At 37.1% G+C, this 17835-nt stretch overlaps 3 protein-coding genes across 4 annotated transcripts; 1 reads left to right on the top strand and 2 right to left on the bottom strand.

Moving 5' to 3' along the window:
• Positions 1–666: 666 nt before the first annotated feature.
• On the bottom strand, positions 667–7072 carry ing4 (inhibitor of growth family, member 4). 2 transcript variants are annotated; one of them, XM_061718428.1, is made up of 8 exons: positions 6956–7072; positions 6443–6514; positions 3481–3647; positions 3230–3344; positions 3018–3129; positions 2775–2919; positions 1508–1569; positions 667–1386 (listed from the first exon to the last, which is right to left on the bottom strand). In XM_061718428.1, the coding sequence occupies exons 1-8, from the start codon at positions 6990–6992 to the stop codon at positions 1347–1349; spliced, it is 750 nt and encodes a 249-aa protein (XP_061574412.1). In that variant the 5' UTR covers positions 6993–7072; the 3' UTR covers positions 667–1346. The 2 variants fall into 2 exon arrangements, with proteins under 2 accessions (XP_061574412.1, XP_061574413.1); XM_061718429.1 differs by having other exon boundaries at positions 3018–3126.
• A 464-nt stretch (positions 7073–7536) lies between these two features.
• On the bottom strand, positions 7537–13813 carry nop2 (NOP2 nucleolar protein homolog (yeast)). The gene is made up of 16 exons (XM_061717071.1): positions 13701–13813; positions 12908–13035; positions 12742–12784; positions 12579–12643; positions 11868–12184; positions 11175–11403; positions 10878–11077; positions 10674–10763; positions 10205–10292; positions 9939–10079; positions 9666–9805; positions 9255–9344; positions 9029–9151; positions 8558–8655; positions 8329–8465; positions 7537–8243 (listed from the first exon to the last, which is right to left on the bottom strand). Exons 2-16 carry the CDS (start codon positions 13011–13013, stop codon positions 7828–7830), a joined length of 2283 nt encoding a protein of 760 aa, XP_061573055.1. The 5' UTR covers positions 13014–13035; positions 13701–13813; the 3' UTR covers positions 7537–7827.
• Positions 13814–15134: 1321 nt separating this feature from the next.
• On the top strand, positions 15135–17189 carry emg1 (EMG1 N1-specific pseudouridine methyltransferase). Its single transcript, XM_061717070.1, has 5 exons — positions 15135–15319; positions 15452–15553; positions 16251–16392; positions 16520–16725; positions 16807–17189. Exons 1-5 carry the CDS (start codon positions 15170–15172, stop codon positions 16918–16920), a joined length of 714 nt encoding a protein of 237 aa, XP_061573054.1. The 5' UTR covers positions 15135–15169; the 3' UTR covers positions 16921–17189.
• Positions 17190–17835: the final 646 nt, after the last annotated feature.

The following is a 17835-nucleotide window of genomic DNA, read 5'->3' as shown; positions in this document are numbered from 1 at the left end:
TGCATGTTCGAAATATAAACTCATTCATCATCATCAATTATCAAAATGATCCATAATCAGCTCCCCATATGCAGCTCCCCCCTTGAGAAAATGTGTTACTCTCTGCTCTGAGAAGTCAAAACTAACAGTGTCGTGGACCCCAACGCAAAACTGCATTTGGGAAGTCATCATTCTCATGTATTGCAATGACTCAATGGAATACTCTGCCAGCAGACATTATTTCATGTACAAGTCCCCACACCTTCTCACATCTTGCCAAGCGTTGGTTACTGTCAAGACAAGTGTGTGTACATTTATGAAGTGTGTTGTGTGTATGTGTGTCGGGGGGGGCAGCCTAGCTTTAATCTTAGGTGCCAACATCTGACAGATCCCATGCTCTGTTGAATCTGCTTCCATGTTTTATTTATCTATGGTCTTTTTGCTTTGTTCTGCTCTTTTACTTATTTTTTATGTAGTATTCCATCAACCTGCCCAGGGACTACAGGTGGAAAATACTGTAGCAAGTTGCTACAACCTGGCACAATGCATATTCTCTTGCAAAAGATTAATGTCTTATTGTGCACTGTCCCTGTTTTGAAATAAATTATATATATATATATATAATTATATTATAAAAATCGTAATAGAGGACACAGACACTAAAGATGACGCAAAAAGTTATTTCTTTTGAGGTAGTAGCTGTATTCAAATGATTGACAACACAATCATCCCCTCTCCCCAGTACCAATATTTCAGCTACAGAAATCACAATACTTCTCAAGAAATGTATTACTTTCTATGCAGTACTCAGTCAAATGTAACAATGAAGTGTTCGATTCATCCCCACATATGACTAATACTGTCAGGGTGCAGCATTTGTTTTCATATTTGCCCTCTTGTTTTAATTAAAAATAAAACTAGTGTTCCAAGGCTAAACACAGAAATCTAACTGTACAACACAGCATGAAAAGATCCATGGCCTATCTTCAATTAAAATACTTTCAATTTTGCAGCTGTGGATGTGAATACAGTAAAGAGAATCATGGAAATTTATATATATTATAGAAGGGGCAGTTGTAGTGTTTATTGTTCACTTGGACAACAAAATGTAAAAAATAAGTCATAATAAGAGCACCAAAGGTAACTAAAACATCAATGTTATCAATGTAGAAAAACTTAAATAAATTTATAACTACTTGGCTCTTCCAAACACACTGCATCAGATCAACATAAGGACGTAAACTGAAAAGTAAAGCACCAAATGTTAAGAAACATGAGAAACAAAAAGTTCTTGTAACTAGAGAGGAAAAAGTCTTCTCATTTTCCATCAGATTGGCGTCCATATTTTGTTCCAGAGTAAACACTTTTTACTTTCTCTTTCTATCCTGAGAGCACCGTGGGCAATACCTGCATAGCATAAATAAAACATGAGGTAGTTAAGGCAATGAATAACAATTTTGTATAGATTGGTTTGTCTATTGTAAAGATTGACGACAGTTAATTACAGTTTCGGTTCACACTTTCTCACCATTTGCCTCTTGGTTTGGTCGTTAGGCCCACACATGCAAAATGGAACCATTCAATGGAGCACTAAAAAAAAAACAAGAAAAACACAGGATATTGTTAAGTGTTATGCAAAAGGTGCACTTAGCCTGGACAAAACCAATGCTTTTCAAAACACAAAGAAAACAGTCGCTTCGAAGAGAGCCATTCTCTTTATAAATCACTTGCACTAGTCTGTGACCTTATATCCCATGACAGCATATTTGAACACATTTACATTTTCTAATTTTATAATGAATGTTACTAAAAAAGTGCACATGCACATAAAAAAAATGGACAAACTGCCACCATTTCTGACATGTCAGTACTTCCCTGTATGTTGCATCTAATATAATGTTCTGCATCATCTGTTAAAAAGGAAGTGATATGAATACAATAACATTTGATGTAGTAGATACAGACTACATTTGAATAAAAATCGATAAAAAAAAACAAAAAAACAAACAAAACAAGGAAAACACATTTGTATTTCAAGGCTTATTTTTGTATCTGACCGCAAGAAACTATGACGTAAGATTCTAAGATTGTAATTCTTCCAAATTCATGTGATTGTTAATCTGCCGGTACTGGCACTGTCTAAATCTTTAAAAACTCTTGTCTGTTCAATAAAATGACAAATTCAGGAGCTTTTTTTTCCCCTTACCACACAAACAGGTAATCTCTCACACGCTAACAGCCAAAATAGAAAATGTATAAAATGATGGTAATGGACAGTTAAATTTCAAACTTCAACAACATTAAAGGACTTGGACTCATACATCAACATTAAATTAGCCTGATGAAGCCACCACCTAATAAGCCACAGGGTCTCAGATGACATTTCAAATTTGTACAGGAAGAGGTTCATTTCAGAAGTTGAGGGATAAATAGCAACAATTTCTGGCCATGTATTGAAATTACATCTTTAAACAAGCAGATTACAGCAAAGGATTACTCATGACTTTGGAGTAAATATGTAACCAATGAATCCAACTGAGTAGGCTGCGCTAAAAAGGGCTTGGATTTTGAAAACCTCCAAATGGAACCTGAGGCCACACTGAGGGCGCAGCAAAACCAACAATTAAATCTGACGAACAGCCATGTTACTGCTTTTCGTTCATTTATTTACCTGTGTTGCATTTTCCACAAATAGAAAATATAAATAACCCTCAACTATAAAGTGAAGGCCCATGTTGATCTCACATGAGTATGATAATTGACCGAGATTGAAAGATCACAATAAAGCCACTCACGTCAGTGTTGTCACAGCCGATCATTTCACCATAAGACACCTGATGACACAGACAGTAGGTGGGCTCGTTGGGGTCCACGGGCATGTCCAGGACATCAGATGGGTGCACATTCCCAAAATTGGATGAAGGGCTGTTGAACTCTCCACTGATGAATATATACAGATAAAAAAAAATAAAATAAATAAATAAACAAAACATAATGTGAAAAGTGAATGTAAGATCATCTTAAAATGCCAAACATACGGCTGAAGGAGTTTAACTTTCTTCTGTGCACTCTTAGGACTGCCATCTTCATCTGAGCTCTTCACTTTAGACCTTGTTTTAGCAGACTTCTTTTCCTTTTGTCTGGAGTCTGCTGGAATTACAAAACAACTAAATATTAGACCAACCACTGACTTCTAAACACACCAGGTCTTAAAAAGTAAGAAATCGAAGAGTGAATATTGTACACCCACCTTTCTTCCCCTTACTGGAGGTGGAATCATAGTCAGTGCTCTCAATCTGCTTTTCCTTGAGATCAGCCTCGAACCGAGCTAGGTCTGTGTCCAGACGTCTGATGTGTTTGTCGACCTGCAATTTTAAATTTAATCCATGAGGATGGTTTCGTTGGGTTAACATTTCCATTCATACAACAACTGTTAAATGGGCCAAGTTTGTGCAATCACACTGAAAAGAGATGTCTGTCAAATATTTCTAAAATACCAACCATTTCATAGGTCTGCATAGCCAGCTGAACCTTATCATCTCCAAATTCTTTGCATTTACTGTAAGACTGCTGGATCTGCCTCAGTATGGACAGCTTTTGCTCAGACGAAAGAGTCCGCGCGTTAACTGTGTATTCTTTGGCCAGAGAGTCTATCTGTCCTTTTAGATCTAAAAAGAAAAAAAAACAACAATCAATTAATATTTAACAGAAGTGTTTTAATACAGTCATGATTGCAAGGCTGCAATACCCAAAATTATTAATTAAAAAAATAAGCATGCATTGTGGAAAATGACAGCTCTGGCTGTACTGGTGAGACTTCAATAAATTAAGTAAACATCTATTTTTTTGTAGTTATAAACAGTACTCGAGTTGTAAAAAAAAATCAGGGGGGATGGTGGATTTCATCATATGGGGACAGATAATTTGTGCTGATTACAAATAATATAATATATTACAAATAATAGCACTGACCCAAACACCTGCAAAAATACTGCAGGAATGACATAGCAGCAGTTAAAAGCAGCCTTCTGTAAACTTTAAATATCCACTGGGCTCAAATACATCAAAACACAACAATAAAAAACCGTTTTCTGAACTTATCAATATGACTGTCCTTCACAGGATAAGTAAAATGGATCACTGCAAAAACTCAAAATCTTAACAAGAATATTTGTCTTATTTCTAGTTAAAATGTCTAATTTTAGTAAAAAAAAAATCTCATTACACTTCACTGGAAAAAACAACAATTTTCACCTTTTTCAAGTAGATTTTCATTTGAAATAAGTAGAAAAATCTGCCAGTGGAACAAGATTTCTTTGCTTGTAATAAGAAGATTAATCTTGTCCCACTGGCAGATTTTCCTACTTATTTCAAGTGAAAATTTACTTGAAACAGGTGAAAATTGTCTAATAAGTTATTTTTCTGGTGATGACTCTAAATGTTGAAATAGCAGTAAAACCACATTCATTGATGAAATGACATAAGGGATGGAAAGGAGGGATGGCAGTTTTACAGGGGAGGATGATTTGGACCATTTTTATTCTCATCCCCCCTCAACTCCAGTACTGGTTATAAAAATACAAAAGCAAATCAGAAAAGTTCACAACACTGTGCCAGATATTTCAAACATTTCTTGGGATCCATTAATGGGTTTGATCCAATCTGAATGAATCCCACTGCATTAATATTAAAATATAAAAGTAGTTGTTCTGTTTATTAATAACAAACAGGATAACAAAGATATTTCATTTATTTTTTGCATTGTAGAAATACATTGGTGCTTATTTGAGACAAATATCCTATAATTCTATGAAGTAACGATAGAGCCCTAGATATTTTAAGAAAATGAATCATTTATCTGTGGGTCATTCTTCCAAACCGGTGCATTTCCTGTCCCACTGATGTTTATAAGTGTATTTTATCCAATCTTTCACCAAAATCTATGTTTAGCATCTCTCCTTATGCACAAAGATGTCCCCTTTAATACAGTATAAAACATATATAAATACTAAGTTTCTATCAGAAATTACGTGTCTTTTTTCTAGCTGACACCACCTATTTTTTCATGTCCCCGATAGCCTTCCATGAAAGTGTACTTGTGATGTGAACAATATAATGGAGATAAAGAACATAAATGACCACATCAAAATGTGCATCTGTCTGTGCTTTTTTGTTTGCAATATTTTTGTTCAAAATATATTTATGATTTTTCAGTAAAATCACAGTACTTAGTCCCGTCCCCTAGTATTCGCTCAACTCCGTCCCACAAATCATTATCCCCCTCCCCTTCCCCGAAAATTGGACCAGTCCATATGAAATCACAAACAGGAAGTTGCATCATACAAGCCTTCAGACAACAGACTTCAGACAAAATTTAAGTGTGCTCTTTCATAACTTATTTCAGTTATCTATACTGTGATACTGTGGTCGTCAATCATAACAACTCAACTCAGTTACATGAAAAAAAGATAGAGAGGTATTGTTTTTCAAATTTATATCTGTCATTGTAAGTATACATATTATACCTTAATTTCATGCATGCCATGTGCTCTTTTGTTACCCACCATGTGGGGAGCAGCGGTCATCTTGAGGAAAAAATCCAACTCCGTCACACTCAACTCCGTTACGTGTTTGAATGTGACGGAGTTGAGCATATGTGTTTAAACCGTCATAACTTCTGGCTGGAATGGCCTAGAGACTTACTTTTTCTGGACAGACTCTATAGAAAATCTGAGGGTAGATTTGACAGTTTAAAAAAGATTGGTATGGTAAGCTTTGTTTGTTTCCTCAACTCCGTTACGATTTTCAACTCCGTCACACAAAGCTCAACTCTGTCACACGTATACATTTTTTATCAAATATTTATCATAGTTTATGAAAACATCATCTATTGATGGTTGGAGGTTGTCTGAAATGTTTAGAAGATCATACAAATATAATTTTTTGACTCACATTCTGAAGTTAAAACAACTTTAACTCAAAGTCCAGGAGGCCCTTGGTTAAAAAAAATGCTATTTCAGGTGGAGGAATAGCAAATGTGTGATATTGTCAGCATTTTTTATGTTCTCAATTATTGAATTAGAGTGAGGGACATCTGATTCATAGAAAAATTATGTTTTAATTACAATAATATTTTTTAATAGAGTTCAGACCAATTCCATAGTGTCCATAACGGAGTTGAGGCCAAATAGTGCCCACATCCCACAATAATGACCAAAAATGATTACGATTTGCAACCTGAGGTGGGAAAATATGATTTTCTACAACTTTAATATGATCTTAAAGTTGTGAAGTATTCAGAATATTAATACATTTGGGTAAAAAATTTGAGAATGTCAATGTCTAAATTGCACCGGTTTGGAAGAATGACCCCTGTGTTATTATCCTGGATAATCCTGTAAAACAAATCAATTTCAAATTAACTTTGGCCTACATTTCTACATTAATGTTCAAACACACTCACCTTCTGTGCGTTGATCAAGATCTCTCATTAAATTGAAGTTTCTCTGCAGCTCGAAGGGAAGGTTTTCAATGCCTGGAGTGGTGAAGGGAAGGACATAAACAGTTTTAATGACATTATTCCAAAGATCAACGTGAAACAATAAATTACACCGCGTTGTCTAGCTCAGTGATATATGCAGATTCATACTCCAAACAGCCTTTATTGCCTTAAGACTCTTATTAAGTAAGTCATATAAAGTGACATAAATTCGTTTTTCACCACATACGAAATATTTCGTAGCTAATAAAGACTAAAATTGATATTTTGTGATGTCAAGCAGCATCCTCGTTTAGCTCCGGCTGTTTCAGCAGATAGACGGAGCCGGATCACTCCGGCCACCAGGCGCCGGTCAAAGCGCACCGTTCCGCTAAAGAGCTGGCCCAGAGCTCCCATGTGTAAGGAAAAACAATCTACCGACGGCAGGGAAAGCTGGGATATATATCTGCACGTCTGAAGTAAAGATAGATAACTTACTGTCCAAATAGTGCTCCAAATACATCCCCGCCGCCATCTTGTAAAATGTAAACAACACAGCTTCCGTTCCGAGGCGGACTGGTCTAATTACTGGATTGAAGTGTGGTCTTTGCAGCACAAACTCAGGCCCAAACTCTCTCTGACTTCATTTTGCAGTCGCTGTGATAAATATCAACAATGAGTGGTCAAACCATTTCAACCTATTAAAAAGTTTTCTGCTTTCACGACTCGTTATAATTTAAATTCACCTTAAATGACTTCAAATACATTCTGGCCATCTTCAGTGTGGTTTGGCACCAAACCTTTTATCAGATAAATGTCATTTTGGATGGTTAAATGTAAATTAGATGTGCAAAGTGTTTCCTGAACACTACAATATGTATTGAAATGTTTTTTTAAATGTGACCAGAAGTACCATAGTTTGATAAAAGTATTGAAATAACTTATCTATAACTATATATATCTATAACATTATATATATATATATATATATATATATATATATATATATATATATATATATATAAAAAAAGACTCAGGAGCCAAGAACAATGAATCAAAAAACAATGAATCAAAGAAAATGATGGGAAAAATCCCATAAAATATTTATTGTTTTATCACATGGAGGATGCCCTCATTTGTAATTATCCAACAAACATAAGAAATCATGGAATACACATTTTAAACAAAGAGAGAGAGAAAGATAACTCATCCAAAAGCAGGTATGGTGTTTTAATCACGTGACATGCTGCTCTGAAAACACAACCAGGCATTCCCACCTAAACCCTCTGAGATGGAGAGAAGTTAGAGCTCTAATAAAGCTCCACCAAGTTCTGTTGTAATCCTGAACATGTCAACAAACGGTCCACATTTCACTTTTTATCTTGTTTTTTCAGCATAAGCTTCAACTTGTTGAATTTGTTCTTTCCTAGTCTATTCTTGGCCTTCATGGGTTTTTTGGCCAGCTTTTTCTCAAATCTGCTTCCCTCCTTTTTGTCAGCCTTTGATGCTTTCTTCTCGTCGGTGGTCGGTACTGGCTTCTCTGGCCCCTTCGAAGTCTCTCCATCCATTTTGGCAATTTTTGCCTTCTTTGGACCAGTTTGCAAGTAATTTTTTGCCTTTGATTTCATGTTTGCAGTTTTTTTGGCTGGCATTCCATTTGCTTTGTCCTTTTGTTTTAATGGCACCATCTTCTCCATCGCGGTCTTGTTTGCCTTGTTGCTTTTGGATGGCTTGTCTTTGGGCGAGTCTGCAGCTGCTGGAGCCTCAGAAGCATCTGTTGTCTCGCCTATAGTAAAAAACACAAACCGTTAGTTAATGACAAAACATTACATTACTGAAATTGGCATTAAGTCACAAGGAAAAAGCGTTACCTTTTCCTGTGGGTGCAGCTGGAATTACATTGGAGAACTTTTTAAACTTGGCCACAAAAAATCCATCCATATTGTGGGAGTGAGGATAAAATCGCCGCGTGAGTCGTAGAGAAGGATGGAATCTATGCTGTTTGAATCTAAAAGGACAGAGAATGCATTGTTTAAGGACTGCACCATTTGCTGTTCAGCAATGCCGGTGCTTCGTGAGAAGAATGGTTGCTTTATTTACCTGGTGAAGCCTTCCTTGCCAAAGTCAAGTCCGGTAGGAACCAACTTGACATTCCTTTTCTTCAAAGCATAGTCCACCACCCACTCATTCTCCTCCCACTAGAGAAATATAATTAAGTCAATATTCAAATCAAAAAGAACCTCCTTATATTTTAAGGTAGAGCAGCTGTGTGAAAAGTAAAGCACAATAATTGGACAGATAACCGTGATATATTTGAACACCACATGTAAAATCTACATTTTTAGTCTATGTTGTTGTGGAAAACTCAAGTACTCCCTGACCCTTGGCGGAAGAGGCCAGTAGAGACTTTCCATTAAGTTACAAGGCGGTGCATTTCAGTAGACTGCGTGGTGGTGCATTGTAACGGTCTAACATCCTGACCAGACAAGTATTTCAAGGAGGATAAAGTGTTTGCTTGCTCATGCGAGACTGCAGACAGAGAAAAAAAACATTTGCTTGCATTTAACGTACCATTATTGAGCATGTGCAGTAGATCAGGTATCCTCCAGAAGAGGACTCTGCATTGACGGAGTCAATGGCAGCCAAAATCATCTCTTTCTGTAGGTGAGCAGAGCGAAGGATATCTGCCTCATCCTACCAGGTAATGGGAGAAAAAAGAAAGGGTATGAAAAGACAAATAAGGCTAAACTAAAAGTAGCTTTATGGGTAAACATAAAGAGAGTCAGTGGTGTTTTACCTTGCTGGTCTTCACAGCTGGATCTTTAGCGATGACTCCTGTGCCTGAACACGGTGCATCAAGCAGAACTCTATCAAACCCTCCCATAACCTTCAAGTAAAAATTCAACACGTTAGAGTTATACACAACCAATTTATCATTTTGTAAAAGGAAAAAAAAAACAAAAAAACACAAAACAAATCCTAACATGGAAGTTCACACTCATTCTTGCAGTCAAGTTAGAATCATCATTCAACCTAACGTGCATCTCAAGATGAGAGGAGCCTGGACAAAACCCACAGACATGCAAGGAAAACATCAGTATTTCCCACAGAAAGACCCGAGAGAACCTTCTTTATGCAAGTCGACAATGCCAAACTGTGCAAAATCTTTAAGAAACATACAATCAATCAAGAGATGAAGGCATGTTACCTTGGGGAACTGCCTGCCGTCGTAGTTGCTGACCACAGTGTTGGTGACCCCCAGACGGTGAATGTTTCCCACCACGCTCTTCAATCTGTCAGCGTTGGCATCATTAGCAACAATCACTCCTGTGTTTCTCATCAACTGAGCTGAAGGTGGGAACATTAACACAAGCCTTTGAATTTCCAAATGATTTTCCAAGTATAAAATTGCCGTGCAGATTATAGTTTGTGACATCCCAATTTCACAATTTAAACAAAGAAACAAAGCCATGGATCTTACCGACATACGTGGTCTTGCCGCCTGGAGCAGAGCTCATATCCAACACTAACTCTCCCTCCTGTGGAGAGAGGGCCATGACTGGCAGGAAGCTGGAGGCTCCCTGCAGCATGTAATGACCAGCAAGATACTCCGGCGTTGCACCTGTTTTGAAACAAAGGAAGAATTTCATTTAAAAGCTTTCGTGGCTGCAGTCAGTCTCACATATTCTCGACTGGAGGTCCTCAGTTGGTCCTGGTAAGACCTGACATACTTTAAATAAAGCTTACCTATTGGTACAGAGGAATCGTAGATAACCAAACCAACTTTAGACCATTTCCCCAGTGGATCCAGGTTCACTCCTCTGTTGATCAGAGCCTAAAGAACAAGATGAGGTCAAAATACGAGCACTGATCAGGAAACCTAAATTGTTTTTCTTTGTTGTAAATATTAATCTGCACATTGTCTCATGTGACTTTGTCTGTTTACATGGAGGTCTTGTATATCAGTAAAATGTCTGTATTGTTTTATTTTAACTTTTAGCTACAGGAACTAATCTATGTTACCAGAACAGGATGAGCTTAATCTATTTTTTTTTTAATCCACTCAGTTTAAATGCTGAAAACCAAACAATATAACTCACTGTTCCAATGGCATCTTAAAAGTGTTACCCTCAAATATGAAATGTCTGACACGTATTGTGCCCTGATATATGAAAATAGTCCAATATCATCTGGATCTGCCTGCCAGAGTAGTTACCTGAGCGAGGTCCCGCCTCCTTGTTTTTAGTGTGTTCGTCCGAATCGTGACAGGTCTGTGAATTTCATTGGCTTCAAGGAAATCAACCAGCTGTGGATGTAAATAAAATATATTAATTGCTTAGAAAAATCCACATTTTCTTGCCTTCTAACTCAACACACTCCTCAAATGTCTTAATATTTATGTATAAACCACACCACACACCTCTGAAAGAGGAAAGAGGTCCATTAGTTTCTCAATGAGGAAGTTATTGTAGCTGTAATAAGTACAGAGATCTTTCTTCAGCAGTGAGATGTACTCCTGTCTGTCTTTCCCCTCCTCTCTTTTTGTTGAGAAATTACAGAGGACATCAATGTTGTCCTTTATTCTTTGGTGGATTGCCTTCAGGTCAAAAGACATGACACCTAAAATATAGATAAGAGAAAAAAAGTTTGTTTGCAAAAAATGACTTATTTTGTTGCTGCATTTTGCTGTGATGAAGAGAGAAATGACACAACTCACCCTCCTTCTCACTCTCTTCTGCACCAGGCAGCCTGAATGTATCTCCATCATCTGTGTTGGTTTGTAACGTGTCATCCTCTTCCATGTCATCATCTGATTTCTGTTCCTTTTCATCATCATCTTCCTCCCCCTCATCATCATCGTCGTCATCATCATCGCCATCACTCCCAAGAACCTTGGATTCTTTGAGTTTTTTCGCCTTCTTGGCAGCACGTTCAATGGGAAGAAGCTAAATATGGAAGAAAATCAAGACATACAGTCGTTAAGTCTGTATATCTTTATGCTGCATTTACAAAATCTGTCATTCTTGCAGTTTTCTGACAGATGTACATCTGATTCTATTGCCGTAACGTTCAAAAGTGAAATTGGAGGAGTTTGTCAAACAAAATAAAAGGGTTGCATCTGCAAACTTTTAATTTTCAAGGTCTTAAGTCTACACCAAAGCTATTCCCTCCAAAATAAGTCCTGAAATTCATCGTTTGCAAACCGACCCTTCTCTACAGCACTAAGTTACATATTTACATACCACCTGCCAAGTGCATTCAGCTAATTTTGACTGATTGAATCAGCTGTTTGATAAGAGAAGACGACTTTAAAAGCACGAAAGCTAAAATGGATCGTTCCAGACAGAAAGTGCAGGCACTTTAGCGATATGAACGTGATTATGTATGTAAAGTGAAAAAACTGACTTACATCCTCTCCATCACTGCCATCATCGAGTGTACCATAGTCATCAACCATTTCATCCTCGTCGTCATCTTCATCATCATCATCGTCTTCCTCTTCCTCATCGTTATCTTCAACCTCATTCTTTTTCTGTTTTTTCACTGCTAATTTTGCACCATTTTTCCCTTCATCTTTTCCCCCCTTCTTCTGTGGCATCTCCTGCTCCTCTTCCTCATCATCTTCGTCTTCCCAGTGCTCCTCGCTGTCACTCTCACTCTCTGGTTCATCAGCTTTACGCTTTCTCTTTGATGGTTTCAACCATTTGCTGTTTTCATCAGTAAAACCTAAACAGAAGAGAAAATAACATATAGAACCATAAAACGGGAGTATCGGATTAAGAAATGTATTATCAACAGCTTCCATAAACAACAAAATACAGGACCAGGGTTGTCCATCAGAGTCAAAATAAGGCCTTAGTTATGTTTTACCAAAACATTTGCTCACTAAGCTTGAATGTCAAACATTTTATTTTATTTTGCTTAATGTTGAAAATTCACAAAATCAAAGTTGTGCCACCTCATGTCCTGCAACTTTGTTTTCTGGAATACCAGTTTATCAAAAGTTGTATACTGTGACAGAACACCATACATGTCCAGTGGTGTGAAACGCAAGTGCAGTAAATCTGCACCTGATAAGATACTAAAAATGTGGCAAGACCACTGAACCTGATGCCGTTACCTTTATTGGGCTGTTCCTTAGAAACATCTTTAGGCTTTTTCAGATTCTGAACTCTCTTTGCAGCTCTGAAAAATAAGAGTTAAAAAAAATAAAATAATAATGAGTAAGAAATAAACGACATGGCATTGGTATTTACTTTTATGTTGATCAGTCCACATCTTACCTTTTCCTGCCTCTGCTTGATAGACGCTTTGAACCTGTTTCCTCTGCAAATAGAAACAAATATTTAACATAAGTAATTCTTAACTAACATAATTTAATATGAATCACTATTTTGATAAACCATATCCCCCAGTTCTAATTTTTCTCATTGACTGATAGATACTCACCATCGGGCAAGAATTTGGCCAACTCAACCTCTGCGCCCTGCTGCTTTTTGGTTTTCTTACCCGGCCCCCTCTTCACCTTATTTGTGGGATCCAATTTCCGACCCATAATTCTGATCTACACAGACAGCCTGAAAAATACAAAAACAGGGAGTAAGGTGAGGCTGTGCTGAATAATAGCAATGTTTCAAATGACGTCCTATTGCTGTCATTAATTTACATTTCTATTATCCAGAAGAATTAAAAAAAAAAAAAAAGGGGGAAAATTAAATAAAGTTGTTTTTTAAACTTCAGCAGGTATCAGACTGATGCTCCAAATACCAATGAAATAGTGTAACACAACCACTTAGAAAGTAGTTGAAGAAGTAATTTTACGTAATAAACCATTAACAGTGCATTATATGGTGAGGGCATATTTCTTTACTACTGAAAATATCTGCTATTGCTATTGTTATCACCAGGATTTTGTATTGATAATGAGACTTGTATGTCCCAAAGATTCTCACTACCTACTGTATATACCTGGTTAAATCCACGGCACTGTACTTGGTATTTACATTACTAAACAGTTTGTAGAGACTTAAAGCTGGTATTATATGAAATATTAACCATAACATTGTCTAAGCTTTAAAAGTGACAAATAACCATCGATATAAAACAACACCATTTGTACAGCCATTACTGCGTGACCGCACGAGGCTGTAAAAGCAAACGCCAATACTTGTTTATAACAGGCTGTTTAAAACAAGTCTGTAGCTGCAAACAAGACTGGTAATCATTTTCTTTAAATACTCACGGGCAAATCGGCGCGTTTTGGACACAACTTCAGATTGTAAATTACCGCAGTACGAAAAAAATCTAACACGTGAAATGTTCTTCTACACGTTGCAGGAGAACTTCCGGCGCACACATATGACGGAGAGGCTATCACACGCGTTTGCACGCCGGAAGACTTTGAATGCGTTTTGATCTGCAGATCTACAGTAGCCTACTCCTGAAATAAAAACGGTCAAAATCTTCCCCCCTGTAAAACTGCCATCCCCCCTTTCCATCCCTTATGTCATTTCATCAATGAATGTGGTTTTACTGCTATTTCAACATATAGTCATGATCATCACCAGAAAAATAACACCAGAAAAATAACTTATTTGACAATTTTCACCTGTTTCAATTAAATTTTCACTTGAAATAAGTAGGAAAATCTGCCAGTGGGACAAGATTTATCTTCTCATTACAAGCAAGTAAATCTTGTTCCACTGGCCGATTGTTCTACTTATTTCAAGTGAAAATCTACTTGAAACAGGTGAAAATTGTTGTTTTTTCCAGTGATGAGTCTTGTTTTAAGTTTAATGAGATTTTCTTACAAAACTGAGACATTTTAACTAGAAATAAGACAAATATTCTTGTTAAGATTTTGAGTTTTTGCAGTGATCCATTTTACTTATCCTGTGAAGGACAGAGTCATATTGATAAGTTCAGAAAACTGTTTTTTATTTTTGTGTTTTGATGTATTTGATGTAAGCCCAGTGGATATTTAAAGCTTACAGAAGGCTGCATTTAACTGCTGCTATGTCATTCCTGCAGTATGTATGCAGCCAGGTGTTTTGGTCACTGCTATTATTTGTTATATATTATATTATTTGTAATCCGCACAAATTATCTGTCCGCATATGATAAAATCCACCATCCCCCCTGATTTTTTTTTACAACTCGAGTACTACATAACAATTTATCAAATTGTATCATATTTCATTTAATTTTCATTTATTTATTTATTCAAACAGGTTAAAACAAAAACAAAATAATCAGAATACATAATGTATATACCGAAAAAAAAAAAAAAAACAAAGAACAACAAAGAAAACCATAAGCAAAACAAAGCAAATTATAGAGACAAATGTAAATAAATATTTCCTTTTTGAAAGGGTGTAGGATGAAGTTTCAAAAAACTTTTCTAGTCCTACCCCTTCTAATGTTCAGTTTTTACCATTTCTTCCTTTCACACAACTTCAAAAAGAAAAGCATAAAAGAAAAGAAAAAGTGGTTTAGCTGAGCAAGGAACTGTCAGTTCATGTGTCCATGTGCCATATCATTATTTGTGTAGACTTCATTTCTCTACAACTAAAAATAATTTTGGTAAAAGCGTTTGTCCATTTTAACCAGTGACCTGAGAGCATGGATCTGAGAGTTTCCAGCTCGTATGCTCTTGTTTTGTTGTTGTGACGTCTTGATTCTGCGACTGAGCGATCCAGAAGAGACGGTGTCATGGCGGCTCCCGGTGTGAAGAAGCGTGGTCTTGAACATTTGGACGAATATGAACCAAAACCAGCCAAGCACCTCCGAAGCCTCCACGACCGGATGGCGGAGAGGAGACTCGTCGTTATCCTGGAGGGAGCATCGCTAGAAACAGTGAAGGTGAAGAGTCGGAGTCACGTTGTTGTGGCGCAGCCCTCATGTGTTCACGCCAATAATCGGATAGGACCGGTGGTGTATTCACAATTCAATACATTTTAACATGCGTTTTGTCGTTTTGTTTTTATCTTTCAGGTTGGAAAAACGTTTGAGCTTTTAAACTGCGACCAACATAAAAATATGATCATCAAAAGTGGGAGGGACCCTGGGCGAATAAGACCAGATATCACCCATCAGGTAACTCTTCATTCACCTTCTCAACTGTTAGATTTGGTATCTTCTCTTTTTTTCCACATGATCCATCATCAGAACAAGATACCAGTTTGTCTCTACTTTTATATAATTCTTAGTCACAAGCGCATGTTTCTTCAAATATTTCAAGCCTGAACAGAAATGTGGGGGTCTTAGTGAGGACACACTGATTTAATGTTATTCTGAGGTACACAACAAAAAAACTGCATTTACATTATATTACATTATTACATCCTCTTCACAACACAGTGATTCATCAACGGAGTGTCTTCAGTCAAAGGTTTCTTCAGATCCGCTGCAACACAGACTGCTACAGGAGATCCATCCTGTTCACAGCCACAAACCCAGATGACTATCGTATTCTGTGAATACACTTAAATGAATGGACTACTGAAACAACAGATTCCCCTTTGGGGATAAATAAAGTATTATTGAACTGAACTGAATGGAATTATAACCAGGATGGTGTCAGTCTCAAGTTGTACTCTTTGGTACTACTCGCCCCGAATAATATTATTGCCTGAATAAGTCGTAGCTACAATACCTTATGTCTGTGCATTAGTTTGCTGATCTGATGTGCCTGTGCATTGTGTCTTTTCACAAGCAGTCTTGCTGTACTTAGTTTCTTCAAGCTTGTCGGTGATAAAGTACATTCAAAATAATGTATATAATTTGATTACAGTGTTTGCTAATGCTGATGGACAGTCCACTGAACAGGGCAGGCCTGCTGCAGGTTTACATCCACACAGAGAAAAATGCATTAATAGAGATCAATCCACAAACCCGCATCCCAAGAACATTTCCTCGCTTCTGTGGCCTTATGGGTAAGATATATTGTTTCCTTGCAGGGATTACTAAAATACAATTTAATTGAATTCAGTCTATTCTTTTGTGCACAACACATTTTTTTAATCTAATGTTTTTTTTGTTTTTCCTCCGTCTCTACCTTAGTTCAGCTGCTGCACAAGCTAAGTGTCAGGGCTGCAGATGGTCCTCAAAAACTACTAAGGATGATTAAAAACCCGGTGTCTGACCACCTGCCCCCTGGCTGTCCTCGCATAGGGACTTCCTTCTCTGCAGGCGAAGCCATTTGCCCCCGAACTATAGTTCCAGACGGACCTGCTGCAGTGGTTATTGGAGCATTTGCACATGGAGCGGTAAGATGTGGATAAAATGTTCGCTTTTTCACGTTTCAGACCCTGTATCAGTGCAAAAATATTTTCTTTCTTTTTTTTTAGGTGAATGTGGACTACACAGAGAAGCTTGTGTCCATAAGTAATTACCCCCTCTCTGCAGCGCTTGCCTGTGCCAAGTTCTGCTCTGCCTTTGAGGAAGTGTGGGGTATCCTGTGACGAATAATCCTTAATAAACTGCAGGTGTCAACCGAACCATCTGTTCAGAAGGGTTACATTGACTTTATTTCAGTGGACTATAAACACTGGATCACACGTCCAGTGGTGACATGTATCCCTCTGTACAATGTGCTGTTGAACTCCCAATATGATGGAGTTTGTATATTAAAAAGTTGGGTTTTAGTACCCATCACTTTTTCCATGTAAGTTGCGTTTTTTTGCTTTTATTTCTACCAAAATGAATTTCACCAATTTTAGAGATTTCTGGAAATCTGAAAAATTGGAATAATTACATTAAAATGCTTTGTTAACTAACTTTGTTTGTTGTTCTTTTTTTTTTACAATCTACAAAAAACTGGAACATTCTTGGCAACAGAATAAATTAAATTATTATGGGGTGATAAATTAGTATTTTTTCTAACTCAGCTGATATATCAAAAGTGATTAACCAGTTTATGTTGTTGAAAAATACTTTTTTAGTTTATTAGAGACCACCAGTGTACATATTAATAGTTTTTTCTTCCATAGCTCCCAGAACTTGCTGTAACTTTATTCTTGATCCTGGTTGAGAAATCCTTCATCTTGCTCGTTGTCTTTTTTTTAGTATATTTATATCAATACTGGTTTCTCTTTGCTTGACGTCTTCTTTCAGGCTTCCTCTGTGGCTTTCGAGAGCGTGTTTGTTTCTTTGCAGTGTTGCGTTTCTTCCCACCTGCTTTTTGCGGTTTTCTTCTTGCTCTGGTCGTTTTTGTTCTTTTATTGTGTCTTTTAATGTGTCTTTTTTTGTTTGATTTGGCAGGTGGTTTACAACGCTCGGCTGGTTTTCTGCTTGACTTGGCTGCAGTCCGAGTCTTGCGTTTTGTAGTGTGCCATTTGCTTCTTGATTGGGGAGGCTCTTTGGTTCTTCTCTGAGGC

This window comes from Cololabis saira, chromosome 3 (genome assembly GCF_033807715.1).
Source record: "Cololabis saira isolate AMF1-May2022 chromosome 3, fColSai1.1, whole genome shotgun sequence".
Taxonomy (NCBI): Eukaryota; Metazoa; Chordata; class Actinopteri; order Beloniformes; family Belonidae; genus Cololabis; species Cololabis saira.
The sequence above is the reverse complement of the archived record's forward strand: the minus strand, read 5'-3'. Positions and strand labels throughout refer to the sequence as shown.